The sequence below is a fragment of the Phocoena sinus genome, chromosome 8, assembly GCF_008692025.1.
Source record: "Phocoena sinus isolate mPhoSin1 chromosome 8, mPhoSin1.pri, whole genome shotgun sequence".
In the NCBI taxonomy this organism is placed as follows: domain Eukaryota; kingdom Metazoa; phylum Chordata; class Mammalia; order Artiodactyla; family Phocoenidae; genus Phocoena; species Phocoena sinus.
Genome location: NC_045770.1, coordinates 99495109 through 99516204, shown reverse-complemented (window position 1 = coordinate 99516204; position 21096 = coordinate 99495109). Strand labels below are relative to the sequence as shown.

Genomic DNA, 21096 nt, shown 5'->3' with positions numbered 1-21096 from the left:
TAACCTGGCAGAGCTCCGATTCTGTGGGTATGTGTGATCTTTTATGGCCACTAGTCAACTTGTTTACGTGAAGGATGAAGAACTCATGAAGCTTTGTTCTTGGTCACATGATTGTAAACAGTCTCAAGAGATGATAAACCATCTTTCCAAAGACTAGTTATCCCCTGGGAGTTTTCTCTAGGCATATCTATCTTAGAAAGTGTTGACTACTACTTTAGTTGTGTTCTTTGGAATAATAAAGGAGGAGGTGTTCCAAGTCAAGGTTTTATATTTGGGAAGTTTGGGGAATTATATTTTCCACTGAGTAATAGCCAATCTAGGGTCTAAATCAGTACTTTTAGATCTTTTCTACTTAGGTAATCTAATTAGCACGAGAGACAATTTACATTCCTAAGGTCTTGGTGATCAGCCACCAAGAAATCTCTCGGAAATCTTATGTTTTTATCTTCCAAAAGGCATGCAGATCTTTTTTCTATGCGTACTATCTCCACGTTTTTATTTTTTTATATCCAAAAATTTTCACATTAAAATTGACTTTTTAAAAAAGTTGTGCTATGTGGATGCTAGGACTTCACTTTGTTCTAGACACAGCTCTGTATCTTCTAGATTCTAGACTATATACATTCTAGTCTAGGAAGCACAACGTGGATCCCAATAACCCCTACTATCCCTCCAGATTTACATAAAGAATGAAGCAAGCAAAGCACTCAGTTATTTGTTTGCATGATGCCCGACATTTGGTTCAATATTTTGGCATCATTTAAAACAAATATGTTCCAGACCATCTTTTGAAAAATGTGTCTAGTTGGTTTCTTCTTTGCAATAACAAAAGCAATTCATATATTTTAAAGTTGAGATAGCTTCCAGATAAAACATAACTTACAGCTTTATCTTGTCACAATGAAGAGACCACAGTGAGTAAGAAACTTTCTTTTTAAATAAATTTATCCATTTATTTATTTTTGGCTGTGTTGGGTCTTCGTTACTGCGCACAGGCTTTCTCTAGTTGTGGCGAGCGGGGGCTACAGTTCGTTGTGGTGCATGGGCTTCTCACTGCGGTGGCTTCTCTTGCTGCAGAGCATGGGGGCTCTAGGTGCACCAGCTACAGTAGTTGTGGCTCTCGGGCTCTTGTGGCACATGGGCTTAGCTGCTCCTGGGCATGTGGGATCTTCCTGGACCAAGGCTTGAACCAGTGTCCCCTGCATTGGCAGGCGGATTCTTAACCACCGCACCACCAGGGAAGCCCCCATCATTTTTAACCAAACACTTTCCCTCTGCTTCTTATGAGAGAAAGAAGGGAGATTTTTTTTTTTGCTGCATTGGCAAGGGCAGTATTTACTAGACAAACCACAGTCTAAATTATAATTATGCTTCTCTTATCTGGAAATACTGTAATCAAACATTTTTGGTCTCTGTTCTTAGGTGCTCTTTTTCCAATAGACCATCCAGAGTTCTACCTATGGCTGAACTATAACCAATCAAATAACAAAACCACTTAGGAGATATAAAGTATAGGGGAGGCAGTGTAGTATAAACAAAGATTAAGGACAAAAGCTCTATAGACAAACTTTCATATCCCAGCTCTCCCATTTCCAACTTATGTGACTTCAAAGCACCTTTTTTTTGTTTTGTTTTGTTTTGTTTTTTTGTGTGTGTGGTACGCGGGCCTCTCACTTGCTGTGGCCTCTCCCGCTGCGGAGCACAGGCTCCGGACGTGCAGGCTCAGTGGCCATGGCTCACAGGCCCAGCTGCTCCGTGGCACGTGGGATCTTCCCAGACCGGGGCACAAACCCGTGTCCCCTGCATCGGCAGGCGGACTCTCAACCACTGCGCCACCAGGGAAGCCCCAAAGCACTTTTTAACTTTTTTTAATCCTGTATGTCTTCATCTGTAGAATGGGTATGATAATAGTACATGCCTACGAAAGTGGTTTAATGGATGAAGTAAGCTAACCCATTTAAGTACTTTCACTTTGCCTAACACTTCACATGGAATAAATGATAACTTGTCATAAGACAGAGCCCTCGTCCTCCAGGAACCTAGAATATAATTTGGGACGGAACATACCGATACAGTAAAGACAGTATGTTAGCTCTAAAATCATAACATTATGAGTGACATAGAATTTCGGAGAAAGGAGAGAGAGATTTAAACTGGAGTGGCCTAGAAAGACTTTGCAAAAGAAGAACATAACCTAGAATTTTAAAAGTGGGCAGGATTTGAATCAGACAACAGAGAGAAGATTTCTAGCTAGAAGGAAAATAGAATTATATGAAGCAGAAAGGAGAATGATGGATAAGAAGCCAATGAGTAGACCACATGGTATATGACAGGGATAATTGAGGGCCATAGTGGGATTAGCCTAAAAAAGTCTGATCCAGGGCTTCCCTGGTGGCACAGTGGTTGAGAGTCCGCCTGCCGACGCAGGGGACACGGGTTTGTGCCCCGGTCCGGAAAGATCCCACATGCCGCGGAGCGGCTGGGCCCATGAGCCACGGCCGCTGGGCCTGCGCGTCCGGAGCCTGTGCTCCGCAACGGGAGAGGCTGCAACAGTTAGAGCCCCACGTACCGCAAAAAAAAAAAAAAGTCTGATCCAGGAGAGACTGGAATACTCAGCAGAGGAGTGAGAAAGCTGTCATTTAATACATAGGAAAGCCTTGAAAATTTTCAAGCAGATGAATAATATGATAATGGAGAGCAGGATGTATTATAGAGAGAAAAGAAGGGAAATGGAAGATTAGATGGGAGGTAATCACAAGAATCCAAATGTAAGGTAACAATGGATAGAACTAACAGGGCAGTGGGAAGGGACCAAAGTAATAGATATGAGAACTTCTGAAAATTTTTATTTTATATTGAAGCATAGTTGATTAACAATGTTGTGTTAGTTTCAGGTATATAACAAAGTGATTCAGTTAAACATATACATGTATCTATTCTTTTTCAAATTCTTTTCCCATTTAGATTATTACAGAATGTTGAGCAGCGTTCCCTGTGCTATACAGTAGGTCCTTGTTCGTTATCTATTTTATATATAGCAGTGTGTACATGTCCATCCCAAACTCCTAATTTATCCCTCCTTCCCCACCCTTCCCCCCGCACCATAACCATAAGTTCATTCTCTAAGTCTGTGAGTCTGTTTCTGTTTTGTAAACAGGTTCATTTGTATTATTATTTTTTTTAGATTCCACATATGAATAATATCATATAATGTTTGTTTTTTGATATGAGAAAAATTTGAAGGACCGACTATCAGTATTTAGGGACAAATGAATTCTGGTATTTATTGGATAAAGGAGACGAAGCAAAATGAATCAATAAAGTCTCTAGGTTTTGAGCTAAATTACAGAGCTTGCGATGCAATATCACGATGTAGCTCTAGCACGATTTTCTTTAAACTACGACACACAGCTATTTATACATTCCTAAAATTTCACATTTCAAGTTTCCCATAATGAATTGATAACCTATTTTATTGTTTTTGTTTGTTTTGTTTGTTTTTGCGGTACGCGGGCCTCTCACTGTTGTGGCCTCTCCCGTTGCGGAGCACAGGCTCCGGACGTGCAGGCTCAGCGGCCATGGCTCACGGGCCCAGCCGCTCCACGGCATGTGGGATCTTGCCGGACCGGGGCACGAACCCGTGTCCCCTGCATCAGCAGGCGGACTCTCAACCACTGCGCCACCAGGGAAGCCCTATTTTATCTATTTTGTAACTTTGAACTTTAAATTGACTTTATTCATTAATTCATTCAGCAAATACTTCTTGGAAAACTTTCTCTATCAGGTACTATGCTAGGCACTGGAATTAAAGCAAAGATCATCAAAATCCCCACCACTGAGGATTTCTCAGTCTTCAGTACTTGAGGGCAAAGGTGGCAAATGTACACACTATAGTGTTCCATGATCTGCTTTGAAATGAAAGTGTGCACATAATTGCCAAAGTACTTCCATGAATGGAAACGTTGGGAAAGCATCGTATTAAATGAGAGGTACCTAGAGACTGTGTCATCTTTCCTTTTTGTAGGTCCAATGCCATACCAATGGAAGAAATAAATAAAACTGTTTGATACAATCAAACAACTGTTTGATACAAAAAATAAAACTGCAAAGATACAATTCTTATTTCGTCCATTCTCAGCTGACCCAAACGTACAGGTGGTGATTTCTGTGGCCTTCCTGGTGATGTACCTGACCAGCCTCAGTGGAAATGCCATCATTGCAGTTACTGTCCAGATCAACCACTCTCTCCACACCCCCATGTACTTTTTCCTGGCTAACTTGGCAGTTCTGGAAATCTTCTATACATCTTCCATCGCCCCACTGGCCTTGGAAAACCTTCTTTCAATGGGCAAAACTCCTGTTTGTATCACTGGATGTGGCACCCAAATGTTTTTCTTTGTCTTCTTGGGTGGGGTTGATTGTGTCCTGTTTGCAGTCATGGCTTATGACCGGTTTATAGCAATCTGCTACCCTCTACGATACACCCTCATTGTGAACTGGCCCTTGTGCGTGGAGTTGATGGTAGGATCCCTGGTACTGGGGTTCCTGCTGTCGTTACCACTGACTATTTTAATCTTCCATCTCCCGTTCTGCAACAACAGCGAAATCTACCACTTCTACTGTGACATGCCTGCCGTCATGCGCCTGGCTTGTGCAGACACGCACGTTCACCAAACTGCTCTGTATATCATCAGCTTCATCGTCCTAGGCATCCCCCTCTCAGTCATCTCCATCTCCTACGTCTTCATCGTGGAAGCCATTTTACAGATCCAGTCAGCAGAAGGGCACCACCAAGCCTTCCCCAACCTGCTCCTCTCACATCTTAGTGGTCCTCCCGCAGTATGGCTGCACCAGCTTTATATACTTGTCCCCCAGTTCCAGCTACTCTCCTGAGATGGACCGGGTGGTGTCTGTGGTCTACACTTCTATCACTCCCATTTTAAACCCCTTGATCTATAGTATGAGGAGCAAGGAATTGAAAGATGCCCTAAGGAGGGCACTAAGCAAGTTCTAGGTAGGATGGTTCTACGACTTATTTAAATCAGGACACTTCTGAGAATGAAATGGGATGCAATTAATAATTATGCTGGGATGATATACATGAGCCAGGACTGTCCTCAACAAACCGAGACATAGTATTCTAGAAGAATAATGAATGCACCGGAGGAAATGAATACTACTAATTGATATAAAGCTTTATCACATAGGGTAACATGATGTCCTGGGCATGGATGGAGGAGCTTCAGCATTTATTAATTGGACCTCTACTGCGTAACAGGTACTTTATGTGGGTTATCTCACTCAGCCTATAATAAGTATCATTGTCTTCATTTTTAGAAAAGAAAACTAAAGTAGCTAACAAAAGACATATCCAGGATGAGAACACAAGTATTCGGAAATCTAAAGACTAAGCTGTCTTCACGCAATGACACTCCCCTTGTTCTAAGCTCGCTCTGCCAGTAAGAATATACGTTACCTCGTGCAAGTTTCTCCATCTCTCTAGGCTTCAGTTTTCCTTATTTCTGAGTGGCAGAGATGTGTTCCTTCCAAGGTCATAACATTATGTTCTAAATATTGGCCCAGCAGACCCTGAATGGGAAAAAAAAAAAAGAGGTTTTGCCGTTAGCCAAAGGAAGGAGGAATTTTTTTTACATTTCCTGTTTTGTTAACCAAATGAACACTCATGATTCTGTTCATAACGTTTTAAAGAGCACCCCAGTAATAAAAGCATAGTAATAATGGAGGAAAATGTTTCTTTAATTTAATAAGTGAAAATATAAGGAGAGGAAGAAAGTGGGCATCATTGAATTTGGATTCCTTGAGGATCTCTTCTACCTCAGAGTGTTCCAGGACTCTGCTTGAGCTTCCAAGGAGAGAGATCGTTACTTGTAAGACACTCCATTCCTCGCTGGGCAACTCCAAGTTATTAAGTACTGTACCCTATCTTGAGCTAAAGTCTATCTACAAACAACTTCCTCCCACTGATCCTGTTTTTCCTCCCTAAGAGCTCTCTTCTACATGACAGCTCTTCACACGTATTAGGATCGATTGTGCATCTTCTATGAGTCTTCAGTCCTCTTTTCTCTAGAGCAAGTACTCCATCAACTTTTCCTCCAGGATAATAATTTTTTTTTTAATTTTATTTTATTTATTTTTTTTATACAGCAGTTTCTTATTTAGTTGATCTATTTTATACATATTAGTCTATACATCTCAGTCCCAATCTCCCAGTTCATCCCACCACCCCCACCCCTCCCACCACTTCCCCCCCTTGGTGTCCATACGTTTGTTCTCTGTATCTGTGTCTCTATTTCTGCCCTGCAAACCGGTTCATTTGTACCATTTTCCAGGAGATTATATTTGAACCCTCTCATCATACAAGTCACCTAGATTTTCCCTAGCTCCATATTCTTCTACGAATTTTCAGAAATAAACAAAATACACTGGGAATATTTTGTTCTGGGGAACTGCTACTTTTACCTGTGAACTATATTTCTATTAATTCATCTTGATCCTTTTAGTCTCATAAATATGGTATCAAATATAGTTTTCATATGTCTTTCAATGCTGCCTTATCATAATTTATTTTACTAACATACATGGAGGACTTTTCATTTAACACTGATATATTGTGTTTTTATTAGTTTTGGCCAAGTGACTAAACTGACAAATCATCTTCGGGATTTAGTTTATTCATCATAATTTTGTGTCATGGTCAAAATTGCAATCATATTTCCTTTCCTTTGTCTAAGTCATTAACAAATATCTAAAATAGGACAGGATGAATGCAGCATCTATAGTAGTCCTCCTCTGTGACAACTGTTGTCCAACTAGATAGAAACCTGCTCAGTTAACACCATCTGTGATACACTGTCACAATTATGATCGCCACCCCCTGTCGACCCCATCATCCTGTATCCATGTTATTAGGTGACCCTGTCACCCATGGATATGTGACTTGCTTTGTTGCAGGCAGGGTTTTACCCTTACCCTTTGGTGCCTGTCCTCTCTTGCTGCCCTGGAGACCAACAATGTGAAGAAACCAGGCCTAGAATGACCACCTTGTAGAACACAAATTAGATGTCAAGTTGAGGCTCCCTAGACCAATTCCAGTCAATCCACCAGATGACTGCAGCCACATTAGTGACCCCAGTAAGACCTGCAGAACTGCCCAGTTGAGCTAGGCCAAAATGCTGACCCACAGAAGCATGGGCAAATAAAATCATTGATATTTTAAGCCCTTAAGTTTGGAGTGGTTTCTTTTGCAGCAAAAAAATAACCAATTCGCCATCCAACTATAATAAACCATCTCTCCAAGAAGGATATCATAGGAAGCATACCAAATCCTTCCATACAATCAAAATACACTGTAGCACTTATATAAACTTAACCATTTAGAAGCTTTTTTTTTTTTTTTTTTTTGCGGTATGCAGGCCTCTCATGCTGTGGCCTGTCCCGTTGTGGAGCACAAGGCTCCGGACGCACAGCCTCAGCAGCTATGGCTCACGGGCCCCAGCTGCTCCGGGGCATGTGGGATCTTCCCAGACCGGGCACGAACCCATGTCCCCTGCATCGGCAGATAGACTCTCAACCACTGCGCCACCAGGGAAGCCCATAGAAGCCTTATTTTAAAGTGAGGTGCATTGTCTTCAGTAACTTCCTATGGGCTCTTAATCATCACCAGGTTTTTTCAAATGCTTATAAGTTATCTGCCCAATCATGCACTTCCAGAATTTTACTAGAGATTGCATTGAGACAGCTATTTTATTGTTTGGAAACCCACTAGTAAATAAGTCAGAAAGAGAAAGACAAATATTATATGTTATCACTTATACATGGAATATAAAAAATAAACAAACCAGTGAATATATCAAAAAAGAAACAGACTCACAGATATAGAGAACAAACTAGTGGTTACCAGTGGGGAGAGGGAAGAAGGAGGGGCAAGATAGGAGTAGGGGATTAGGAGGTACAGACTATTATGTATAAATTAAATAAGCTACAAGGATATATTGTACAGCACAGGGAATATAGCCAATATCTTATAATAACTAGAGTATAATCTATAAAAATTGTGACTCACAATGTTGTACACCTGAAACTTTAAATAATATTGTAAATCAAACTATATCTCAATTTTTTTTAACTAAAGGAAAAAAGAGAAATGAGCGCTCCTTTGCAGCACATATACTAAAATTGGAATGATACTGAAAAAGATTAGCATGGTCCTTGTGCAAGGATCCCACGCAAACTTGTGAAGTGTTCTATATTTTTTAAAAACAAAAAAGCAAACTCATAGCTACAGGAGAACACGTGGGTGGTTGTCAGAGGTGGTGGGGCGGGGAGAGAGGAGGCAAAATGGGTGAAGAGAGGGGTCAAAGGCTACAAAATTCCAGTTCCAAAAATAAATAAGCCTAGGGGTGTAATGTCCAGCATGGTGAGTATAGTTAATAATACTGAATTGTACATTTACAAGTTACTAAAGAGAGTAGAACTTAAAAAGTTCTCTGTCATGAGAAAAAGAAATTTGGTAACTATGTGTGGGTGACAGATATTAACTAGACTTGTTGTGATGACCATTTTACAATATATACCAAATATTGAATCATTATGTCTTTATACCTGAAACTAATATAATATGTCGATTATATCTCTATAATAAATAAAGAAAATTAAAAATAAAAGAAATGTGCATGATAGCAATGTGGACAGCAGATAACCAGCTAGGCTGTGTGTACGCATGTGTGTGTGTGTGTGTGTTAATTATTAAATTACAAACTTGAATATTCTCCATGTGTTTGTCTTGTATGGGACAATTTTCTGATCTGTATTTTGCCAGTCCAATTAGACAGCCTACCTACCCCAGGGGTATGGTACTAGATGGTCTTTGACTTTTGCAGTCGATGTACAACTTGTGAGGCAACTTGGCCTGTACATAATCTGTTCCAACCACCATCTGGTGAGTGTTCACAAACTCAGAACCTAAAAGGATTTAGACTTCCTAGACTCCCTAACAACTTAGGATGTTATTTAATTTTCCACCACTCAGATGCAATCCTTACCCAGACTCTTTCAGATAATGTCATGTTTCCTCTTGGTGTCCAGTTCTGCGCCTATAAAGTCTTTCCTAGAGTCCCAGCCTAGAGCCACCTTCTCCATCCCTTTCAATGATTTGGTAAGCACACATCTCACTACATCCAATCTTTTCTGTTTAAAATACAGAGGATTGTTAAAACCTAAACAATATACCTCTACGTTTTCCTATTAGATATCTTGTAAAGATATGTATTTTTTATTGAGCTATTTAGCCCAGCAACACGTCATCTCAAAAGGCTTTCCTGACCACGCTTCCCATGCCAGAACAAGTGACCACACTCTCCGCCATGCTCCCTCTGTACCTTGAGTATAACTCCATCACAGCACCTGTAACATTGTAGTGCTCATGTACACTCTGACCTCTTTGGAGAACGTAACTATTTCTGTTAGCTTGGTGTCTAGAGATTTCAAAAACATCAAATTAAGCCATTAATCATTAATTCACAGTCATTCTTTCAGGGCAAGCTCACCTCCACCGTAAAGCCTTACCTGACTCTTATTATCCCTCTGTTCTCAACTATGATAACATCACTTTCAAGGGACAGTCTCACATTGGACTTCATTATTAGGGAAACATTCCTGGCCTGTGTGTTTTATCTCCCAAGTCAGATGCTGACCTCACTGATTCCAGAGACTCTGCCTAATATATCATCAAATATCTCATAAGTTTGCCACAATGATGGGTGACACTCAAAAAAAAAATCATCTGGAGAAGTACAGGTTAAATAACCTAACGGAAGAAACTGAACACACCAATCAAAGCACAGAAATACTCCAAAGACTAACACAGACTATACAAAATACTGTCTTTGTTAGTTATCCACCACTGCTCTTCATTAAACATGTAGGAAGGTGCACTATGCTCAGGTTCTAACATCCAACTCTTCTTTTGTGACTGTCTTTCAAGATTCCCAAGCCTCTTTGTCATCCTTGCTTTCAGTGATCCCAGGATGGGGAAAGCCCCCAGCTGTGCACAGAAAGAGACTTTCTTTATCCTTAGTAGCTAGGTGCTTGTGGTTCAGTGGCAACCTTTCGATAGAGAAAGGCTGAGTCTCCTAGAAGTAACTTCCTAACATTGTACATTACCAACCTATTTACACATCTTCCAAGATGAAACTCCAGGCAATATCATGTTATTCACACTTCATGGGATGCTCGGGGATATTATTGTTTTTATTATTGAAAGAATGGAACTAGGGAAGGAAGGAAGGAAGTAATGGAGGAAGTGGGGGAGGGAGGAAGAAAAGAAAGAGAGAAAGAAAGGTGGGAGAGAGGGAGGGAGGGAAGATGAAATAGAGCCCAGGTCAAAGGCACTTTCTCTACTACCTCTCTTTAGAGAAAGCATGAAGTATATTCTATTTATAATGTAATGTAATGAGTTAGTTCTGCTCCAGTTGCAATGATCCACTGAGTCTTGGTTACAACAATCAATAATTCCTTCCTTCATTCATTCAATGGGTATTTACTGAGTATCTACTATGTGTGGCAACCTGGAACATACTGGGAATGCAGCAGTGAATGAACAGAGAAGATCTTTGCTCTATTGAGTTTACAGTCTAATGGGAGAGACATAGAGTAAACAAAGTAGATAATTACATTTCAAGATGGAATCTCTGTAAAGGGTTGCTCAGTTGAATTAAGGTGAAGGATTGCATAAGATGCTATTAAAAGGAGTTGGGTTTTTGAGCACAAGCCACCTGTTCTCCTTGCTTGGCCCTGCAATACACCTTTCTCTGCTCAAAAAAACAAAGAAAAAGAAAAGATGCTATTAAGAAACAGGCCTGGGCTTCCCTGGTGGCGCAGTGGTTGAGAGTCCGCCTGCCGATGCAGGGGACACGGGTTCGCGCCCCGGTCCGGGAAGATCCCACGTGCCGCGGAGCGGCTGGGCCCGTGAGCCATGGCTGATGAGCCTGCGCGACCGGAGCCTGTGCTCCGCAACGGGAGAGGCCACAACAGTGAGAGGCCCGCATACCGCAAAAAAAAAAAAAAAGGAAAAGCAAAAGGCCTATATATGATGCTTCATTGTGAGTTCTGGGAGGAAGCAGTGGCTCTAAATTTTAATCAGGATCCCCTGGTATATAGAGAAGTAAGGAAACGAAAAGATGCAATGAAAACAGTCTTTGCCTACTGTACATTTTTGTGTCAATTTGCTAATAAATTAAATTCTGGTGTTAAAACAACAGAAAAGATAATTACAGACTGTGATAATTGCCATAAAGGCAATCAACATGGTAACACAATAGGAAATAAATGATAGGAATGTCTATTTTAGATAAGAATGAGTATGTACACACTGTACTCAGTTTCCCCTATTGGTAACATGACTAAAGTACATTTGTCATAACTAATTAACCAATACTGACACATTCTTATGAACTGAAGTTCTGACTTTATTCAGAGTACTTTATTTTTAACCTAATATCCTTTTTCCATTCAAGGATCCCATCCAGGATACCACAGAACATTCAGCTGTCATGTCTCTTTAGGTTCTTCCTGGCTGTGAGTTTCTTAGACTTTCCTTGTTTTTAATAACCTTGACAGTTTTGAGAAGTTCTGGTCAGGTATTTTGTAGAATGTCCTTCAAATTGAATTTGTCTGACAGTTAGACAAGGAGTTATGAGTTTTGGGTAGAAAGACATGGAGGTAAAACACCATTCTCATCACATCATGTCAAGGGTACATACTCAAAACATAACTTCATTATTGCCATTGACTTTGATCACCCGACTGAGGTAGTGTTTGTCAGGTTCTCTAGTGTAAACTTACCCTTTTTTCTCCCTTTCCAAATTGTATTTTTTGGAAGGAAGTCACCACTTAAGTTCACACTTAAGGAATAGGGAGTTATTCTCCCCCAAATTGAGAGGGAAGTATCTACTACTTGGAATTCTACTGTATGGGAGATTTGTCTATTCTCCCCCTTTAATTTTATTCAATTATGTATTTGTATCAGCAACTAATTATGAATATTTATTTTGTCCTTTAGGTCATAATCCATGTACTGCTTTATATTTTTACACTGTGAATATTTTTATTTATTACAGGTAAGAATAGGGGGAAGATAAAAGAAAGGAAGGAATGGAGAAATGGGGAATGGCAGGAAGCAAGAAAAGAGATGAATAATAATGAAGAGACTTCTTGGCTCTGTCTTTTGAGCATACATCCATTTCAGAGAAGAGATGCAGGTCAAAATTAGACTAAGTGTTCAGGCACTGAGTTCTTCCCCCTCTCTTCTGATTTCATCCCATATCCAACATCAGATATAGTATGAGATCTTGAGACCTAACTGTGGAAAAAGGCATGCTCCTCTCTTTAAGGATCTTATAGTCCAGAATGGGTAACAAACATGATAACAAACCACCATGATTTGATGCAACGAAGGCTAAACTGAAACATGCATGAAGTACTGTGAGAGGCATGGTGGGGAGTGAATTACAGTCTGGGGTAACCAAGCAAGCCTTCACAGAAGATGTGGGTAACCAAGCAAGCCTTCACAGAAGATGTGGCATTGGAGCAGCTGAGGAAGGCTGAGCTGGAGTTTTCTAGGAAAATAATTGGAGAAGCACACTCCAGAGAGAGAGATTGACATTTGGACTGCCGTGAGGAACTAACAGAATTGCTTATTTTACCATTAGGGGAAAAAGTATATTTATTTTCCCAAGGCCTCAAGATTACAAGGAATGAAATAATCAGGATACTAGGGCTTTGTAAGACATGAGAAAGAGGGAAAAGAATATAAACTGTACAGTCTTATAAATGAGTTGTGTCAGTGCATGAAACAAGAAAATATCTCTGAACTATTGGCCCCAATATTTGAGAACTGGCATACTTTATTTAGATGTGTGCCAAATCTTTGTTTCCAGTTGTTATCAGAGTTCTCTTTGCTAGAGTTAATTTAATGCAAATTCAACTTCATTCTTGAGTCGGATAATTATGCCTTAAGGTGACACAGTGCCAACAGAGAATTATTATAACATGCCCACATATATATCCCTAAAGGTTCTAACTCCATTTAATAAGCCTCAGGGTAATGAATCCAGGGAGTGGATAATCACTGAACTGAAACCCTGGTCTCCTGACAAATCTCTTGCCCCAATGTCAACCTCCAAAACTCCAGCTTCCATTTCTGGTTCTTGTCCAGCTTTGGAAACTAATTATTTCTTTTATTTACTTTTTTTTTTTTTTAACACCCATGGCCTTTGGTTATTCCCTTTACCAGCTTCATTCATTAAAATGAGTGAAAACAGGCAATGCTATGCTTTCAGATGACTCACCCCTGATCGTCAAAGTAGAGACTTTGCATGTGTACAGTACTTTTCCATAAGCAAGGTTCTTCCAAGAATATTATCATTTTTACCCTCTTAACAGAATCCCTATGAAACGGACATTATAATACACATTTGTCAAATTGAGAAATGGAGCATCAAGACACTTAAGGGATTAGTCCAAGGTCACCCAGCTGGTAAGAGACAGGAGTAGAATACCAACTTAAATGTTCTGATTAAGTCCAGCTCACAATGAAGGCAGCATACAAGTTCCCAAAACGATGTTTCAGTATATTGTGTGGTTCTAAATATGAAACTCGATGATCTACTCTGTCATCTACATTATGAAAACTTGGATTCCACATTTTAATTCATCCATTTCCTCTCAACAGAATTGTGCAAATTTGCATGAATATCAACCCAGCAGACAGTAAAAAAAATTAACCTAATTACTGTAAGCAAATGCTGGCATTTTGCCATCAGTTGTCTGTCATAGATAGGGGACCCTTTAAGATCATCTAACCCAACCTCCTAATTTTTACAAAAAAAAAAAAAAGTGGAAAGGACTCTCAGAATGTTACAAGGCTAGTTGATGACAACACCAGACCTAGAACCCAAGCCAACCCGGTCATCAGCCCAGTACTCTTTCCAACTGATCACATGAAACAGAAGAACAAGACAATTTCCCACAGCCTGCTGTCTAAAACATGCTATCATGGTTATCAACCTTCAGATTCTAGCTCAGAAACTGGTCTCAGAAATAATAATAATACCTTACAATTGTATGGCAAGTTTCCATTTACAAAATGTTTTCACGTGCACTTGATCCTCAAGACCAAAATGTTCCTAGTTTGCTATTATATTATCCTCATTTGGCAAATGGGGAGTACACATAGGTTCTGTTGAGTTTGAGTGATTTGCCCAAGGTCTTCTGATGGCAAGTATATGCTCTTTCTAGTTTTTTATGCTTCCTTTTCAGTAAACTAGTAATAGGAATATTAGGGAAGATTGCATATCCAAATAGGTAAGTTGCCTTGCCCAGGAATTTAAGTTTATGTCTAAATTTGAATTTGGCATCATTATTTTCATTATAAATATAATCCATAATTATTAAAGAAAGTGTTTAAGGGGATAAAAATTAAAAGTTCTTAATCACATTTATTCCCACTACTAAAGAAAAACTGTTATTAACATTTTGTTAAATTTCCATTTGATCTCTTGTTTAGCATGTTTTTAATGTACCTGTAGTCATACATTATCCTCCTTCACTCAAAGTTATATTCATTTCCTATGTCATTACAGACCTATTGTAGACATAGTTTTTGATAACTAAGATTCTATCATGTTCTTAAGAAATTATTTGTTCAAGGGATTATGACTAATGCTTTTTAAAAAAAAATTACCTCTTAGAGATAGATCCTAAAGTATATGGTACCTAGGAGTTAAAATAGCCCAACTAGGGGAGTGAATGGAAATACAGATGAAAGAAGGGAAGCCAGGAGTTGATGACTGCTGAAGCTGAGTGATGGGCACCCAGGGATTCATTGAACTCTTCTTGCCACTTGGGTATTTTGACATTACCCACAATAAAAAGTTCTTTTTAAAGAAAACACCTCACCATGTTGCAGGGAAAAGTGGGGGCATCAGAGGATGGTAATGTCCCGGGTCTCAGGCGAGTCCTGGGACGGCCACCAAGTGTGGATTCTTGGCTTTGCACAGGAAAGAATTCAAGAGTGAGCCATAGTAAAGTGAAAGCAGGTTTATTTAGAGAGATATAGATTCCACAGACAGAATGTGGTCCATCTCAGAATGTGAGAGCGGCCCTGGGAGAAACACACTTCCCAGACAGAGTGTGGGCCATTTCAGAAGGCGAGAGGCCCCGTAATATGGTGTAGTTAGTTTTTATGGGCTAGGTAATTTTGTAGGCTAATGAGTAGAAGGAGATTATTCCAACTATTTTGGGGAAGGGGTGGAGATTTTCCAGGAACTGAGTCACCACCTACTTTTTGGCCTTTTATGGTCGGCCTCGGAACTGTCATGATGCTTGTGGGTGTGTCATTTAGCATATGCTGATGTATTAGAGTGAGCGTATAATGAGGCTCAAGGTCTAGTGGAAGTCGACTTGTCTGCCATCTTGGACCTAGTCGGTTCTAACCAGTTTATGTTTGTCCTCAATGGCCATGTCATCCTTTTAAGGATTGTGCCCTACCCCCTTTCTGTCTCAAGCATGTGACTGTAAAAGTGTGTTGTAGATTTAGATTGTCCTTCTCAATTCATTACTCTCTCCCTCTGCCACATAACCTGGCTGTACCCTAGAGGAGGCAGAGTAAATTGGCAGGCTCCATCGACGGCGGTCTTGGTCACGTGACTCTCTCTGACCAATGGAATGTTAGCACACATGATGGAGCACAGATTTCAGACATGCTTGCTTGATTTGACTCACCCCTTACCTTCCTGTATCACAATGAGGAAACCATGCCCCAGGAAGCACGACCCTTCAGTTTGGTCCCAAAACAAGACATGTGCAGAAGACCTAAACACAATCTGAAGCCTGAAGCCAAGTCTATCCAACCTTCACCCTGAAGCAGAGCTGCCCAAGCTGGCACACAATCACCTGCACAATTTTTTTAAGTAGATAAATAAATTCATGCTTATAAGTCACTAGGTTTGGGATTGGTTTGCTATACAACATCTTTGCAGCAATCGCTGATTAACACAGAGTCAAACCATTCTCCCCAAACCAAACATTTTAGGTATTTCCAGTTTTTTAATAATACAAATAGCGTACATGTTTTCGTACATAAAACTGCTCCCCTTTTTCTGATCATTAAGTTCAGATATGCTGTTATGATGCTGTTTATGTGGGTTGAGAAACTTTTATTTGTGGCTATTTTTCTAAAAAGGAAAAATATGAAAAGAATTAGAACAAACTCATGCTTTGTTTCTTAATGTCAGAAAGATTGTAAATATAATTTTGTTTTCTTTCTTGACATTCAAAAAGATTCTTTCCTCTTTCTCATGGAACTTGATAAAACTAGCTCATCTGTAGTCTTTCTCAAGTTCTGTCTCTTTCTTCCCAAATTCCAAGAACAAAAGAAGTACAGAGGCCTGATTGTGTAGTAGTAGCATCCCATGTTGATGTGGGTGGGCTTCATTGCAAATAAAAGGGCCCTTTCGTTTGATTTTCTAGAGACTGATCGATCTTAATGGATATATGTCATATGTTCCGTTTACAAAAACTGGAACTGAATCAGTGAATCCCACCTAGATCCATTTTCCACCTGGAAAATTCAGGAATATGTGGCTAACTGCTAAATGGGCCAAAAGGTATTATAGTATCTATGGGCAACGGAACCCAGTGTCCAATGTTGCAACCACTTGTGAATAATTCTTTGGAGAGAAACTCTGTGACCTCCTCTGAGTCATCACTCTGCTGAGAACTCTAATTGTTCTCATGAAAATTCCAACTATGTTTTGTTACTGTATCTAAAATAAGGAGGGAGTAGAGTAGGGAGAGGGCAAGGAGAAGAGAGAAGGGAAAGAGGAAGAGGAAGGGGAAGGAGATAAAGAGGAGTTGTTCCTGGAGGTCAGGGAAATTATATATATTCTTTCAATACTTAATGCAATAGTTGCTAGAGAAGAAGGAGAAGGAAGAAAATGAGAGTGAAGATGGGGGTGGGGAGGGGGAGGAGATGAAGGAAAAAAAGGCAAAGTTGAAGAAGGAGCTGTTCCTGGAGGTTAGAGTTAGGGTTAGGGACCAAACTGTGCGTGTGCGTGTGTGTAATATCGAACACATAATTGCTAGACAAAAATGTTAAATCACAGAGGAGTCTGTCTGGCTTCTCACTTATTCCAATTAATAATATGCACCCGGAACCAAGTTGGTTCCTCTGCAATGCTACTTTACAACGGGCGATCCTCAAAGCACAGTTCCCAAGGCCAGGAGCATCCACATCACCTGGAAACCTGTTACAAAGGCAAATTCTCAGGCCCTACCTCAGACCTGCTTAATCAGAAACTGGAGAAGGTGGGGTCCAGCAACCTGAGTTTTAACAAGCCTTCCACGTGATTCTGATACATAATAAAGTTTAAGATCCACTGCTCTAGAAAGTAGCCCAGCTGGGACACGATCAACATTCACAGCTATCCCCCAATTTTTACCATCTGTTCCCCATCCTCATTCTCTTCTGGGAGACTAGGGTTGGCATGGTTACTATCACCACAAGTCTCAGTAATTTCTCTGGTTATTAGAGTCAAAGTGTGGGAAATTCTCTTACCACCACTACCCCTTTACATTGTGGTTTCAACGTCAGTTCCATTTCCAGCAATAAGTGATATTTCAAAACGAAAATGTGATATTCAGATACGCTCCACATGTGTTCCACCCAGTGGCCAATCTGGCACCTGAAAAGCAATTTATCTGTTAGTTCAGTTCTCAAAGTCTTTAGTATGCTGTTTGGAATCATTTCCACTAGAATGTGGCTCAGGGGTGAGCCCAGGAGTTCATAAACAACCTGATCAGGTCATTTTCCTAAGTTCCTCCCTCTCCAAAATCTCCTTGGTACTTTTCAGTTCCCTAAGGTTCTCCTATTTGGGTCAGAAAGCTGAGGCTTTATTTACCCTACGCTGAAGGGAGTTTCCCTTGACAGCACCCAAGTCTGAGTCCAAGCAGCAGGAAGACGGGAGAGAAGAAATCGACAGGGGTTCACCTACCTTCTAGGACAACAGGTCCTTTGATTGGAGAAGAAAGTACCCTCCCTCGGAGTTCTAGGTGCCTTTGGTTCCCGCTGCTGCCATTGTCACCACCAGCAGGTCCCTTCTCACTCTTCAAGTCTGCACCAGATGGTTTCTCTTGGAGCCCTGTCTATCCTTGTCAAAACGCACTTCTGGGTTTCAGGCTGCCTTGAGTCCAGGCCAAGGAATACCGGAGAGGGAACAAAATGCGATAAACCAGCCACCAGTTGAGTAGTACTTTTTTTTTTTTTTTTTTTTTTTTGCAGTACGCGGGCCTCTCACAGTTGTGGCCTCTCTCGTTGCGGAGCACAGGCTCCGGACGCACAAGCTCAGCGGCTATGGCTCACTGGCCTAGCCGCTCCGAGGCATGTGGGATCTTCCCGGCCCGGGGCACGAACCCGTGTCCCCTGCATCGGCAGGCAGACTCTCAACCACTGCGCGACCAGGGAAGCCCAAGTTAGGTAGTACTTAATTCTGGTCTTCTTCCCCAAACTGCCTGCAACTGTTTGCTTTTCAGAGTCCCCAAATGACTGTTCCTTGCTTTTTGTCCAAGTTTTATAGCCGCATTCGGTGGGAGGGACGGGGTAGATGATGCTTACTTTATTTTGCCCAGAACCAGAACCAATCTAGATATTCCTTTTTTATTGAACTAAAAGCTATCTCTCCGTAATTTCTTATTTTTAGTTTTTGTTTCACATCCTGGGGTCTCACAAAATAAAGCTTACTTTCCGCCCCCCTCAAATCCCTATATCTTCAAGTTTCCTCATCTCAAAGCTAAAATTAAAAGTGTAATGGTTTTATAAAACTTAGATTTCTTATTTTAGGGTAAATAAAGTCTAACCACAGATGGACTTGGTAGGTACAACTTGTGGGGTATCCAACTTCATTTGCTTTTTTGATCTCCATTCGAAATTGAAAAGTAGACATTGCACAAAATTTCTTTTCTATCATAAGATATATCAGGATTGGCAGAACTCCTGCATCTGGAGATAACCTTTGTCCCCCACCACCCGGCCACTGCAAATCTGCTCCTTATCTTGGTTTCAAGATGAACCCCAAGAACATCCACTGTGGTCTCAGTCTTACTCCACATAAGTTCTGCAGCCGCTCTGGTCTCTGGTTCCTGGTCTTCTGGAGAAAAAGATAGTTTGCATTCTTTACGGATTTTGGCAACTCTCTGTTGATCCTATATTGACTTTTCTCTCTATTGAAAGCTTCAATGGCTCTGAGCTCGAGAAAATCCAGTTCAGAACCCTGATTTGTTCAATTTGCCTGAAACATATGTACTAACCGGTTTCTTTTTTTTAAGTTGTTCTAATTTTTACAGTAATTTGACATGTTCATCTTTGGCTCTTCTACAGCATCTACACCTATCCTGCTAGGTTTTCTCTTGTTTATTATGCTCTCATTAAGTGATACCATTTTCCCATGAAGTTTACTTCTTTTAAAATCTCTCCTCTCACTAAGAGCAGTCCCCAATTTTTTCTGTTTCAAAGTTCTGCTCCTTTGGGGGACAGTTCCTCTAGGTTCCTGTTTATTATCTCCACTTCTCAGGTCAGTTGCCTGCTTAAACGCTCATATATCATCTAGCACAAAGAAGATACTCAAAACGAATATTTGTTGAACAAAAATCTACTTTGAGTCTCATGAATGATCAAGGCTTTCCAGTCTAAAGTAGTTCTTCCCATATCATTAGACCTTCTTTGATGTCTCATTATTTATATGCCCATGAAGATTGATTTAAATTAAGTCAACAAATATACATTAACTACATGTGTAGAATTTAAAAAAAAAAAGCTCACCATTGTGTTTGATTTTAGTCAGACATGTAGTCAAATAATTTTTAAGTACATAATATTATCTATAATATGAGACAGAAGGCCATAAGGAAGGTTTATATAAGTTTAAAGAAAAGCCTGTTCCTGATTATGCTATTAGGAAAGACTTTATGGAGAAAATGGAATAGGATAGAAAGCCCAGAGATAAACCCACACACATATGGTCACCTTATCTTTGATAAAGCAGGCAGGAATGTACAGTGGAGAAAGGACAGCCTCTTCAATAAGTGGTGCTGGGAAAACTGGACAGCTACATGTAAAAGTATGGAATTAGAACACTCCCTAACACCATACACAAAAATAAGCTCAAAATGGATTAAAGACCTAAATGTGAGACCAGACAGTATAAAACTCCTAGAGGAAAACATAGGGAGAACTCTCTCTGACATAAATCGCAGTAATATCTTTTCTGATCCATCTCTCAGAATAATGGAAATAAAAACAAAAATGAATAAACGGGACCTAATTAAACTCAAAAGCTTTTGCACAGCAAAGGAAAGCATAAAAAACAAAACGAAAAGACAGCACACAGATTGGGAGAAAATATTTGCAAATGATGTGACTGACAAGGGATTAGTCTCCAAAATTTACAAACAGCTCATGAGGCTTAATATCATCAAAACAAACAACCGAATCAAAAAATGGGCAGAAGACCTAAACAGACATTTAACCAAAGAAGACATGCAGATGGCCAAGAGGTATATGAAAAGATGTTCAACATCGCTAATTATTAGAGAAATGCAAATCAAAACTACAATGAGATATCACCCCACACCAGTCAAAATGGCTATCATCAAAAAATCCACAAACAATAAATGCTGGAGCGGGTGTGGAGAGAAGGGAACCCTCCTACACTGTTGGTGGGAATGTAAACTGGTACAGCCACTATGGAGAACAGTCTGGAGGTTCCTTAAAAAACTAAAAATAGAGCTACCCTATGACCCTGCAATCCCACTTCTGAGCATATAACCGGAGAAAAACATGGTCTGAAAGGATACATGCAACACAATGTTCATTGCAGCACTGTTTACAATGGCCAAAACGTGGAAGCAACCTTAATGTCCATCAATAGAGGAACGGATAAAGAAGATGTGGTATATATGTACAATGGACTATTACTCAGCCATTAAAAGGAATGAAATAATGTCAGTTGCAGCAACATGGAT

At 40.2% G+C, this 21096-nt stretch overlaps 2 protein-coding genes and 1 non-coding gene across 3 annotated transcripts in view; 2 read left to right on the top strand and 1 right to left on the bottom strand.

The window, feature by feature from the left end:
* The window catches only part of LOC116758400 (olfactory receptor 10V1-like), a 46668-nt gene that overhangs the window by 10994 nt on the left and 14578 nt on the right, over positions 1-21096 (bottom strand). Inside the window, exon 3 of the mRNA XM_032641208.1 lies at positions 5477-5589. The gene's annotated coding sequence lies outside the window, so the exon portion shown is untranslated. The remainder of the gene's footprint in view (positions 1-5476; positions 5590-21096) is intronic.
* LOC116757450 (olfactory receptor 10V1) lies at positions 4103-5008 on the top strand. Its single transcript, XM_032639019.1, has one exon. It carries the CDS (start codon positions 4183-4185, stop codon positions 4891-4893), a length of 711 nt encoding a protein of 236 aa, XP_032494910.1. The 5' UTR covers positions 4103-4182; the 3' UTR covers positions 4894-5008.
* On the top strand, positions 8169-8274 carry LOC116758922. Its single transcript, XR_004351303.1, has one exon. It is a non-coding gene; the product is annotated as a U6 spliceosomal RNA (small nuclear RNA).

What these genes read in the sequence shown, in the direction of transcription:
- LOC116757450 (XM_032639019.1), top strand. Translation starts at nt 4,183, where the DNA reads ATGTACCTGACCAGCCTCAGTGGAAATGCCATCATTGCAGTTACTGTC.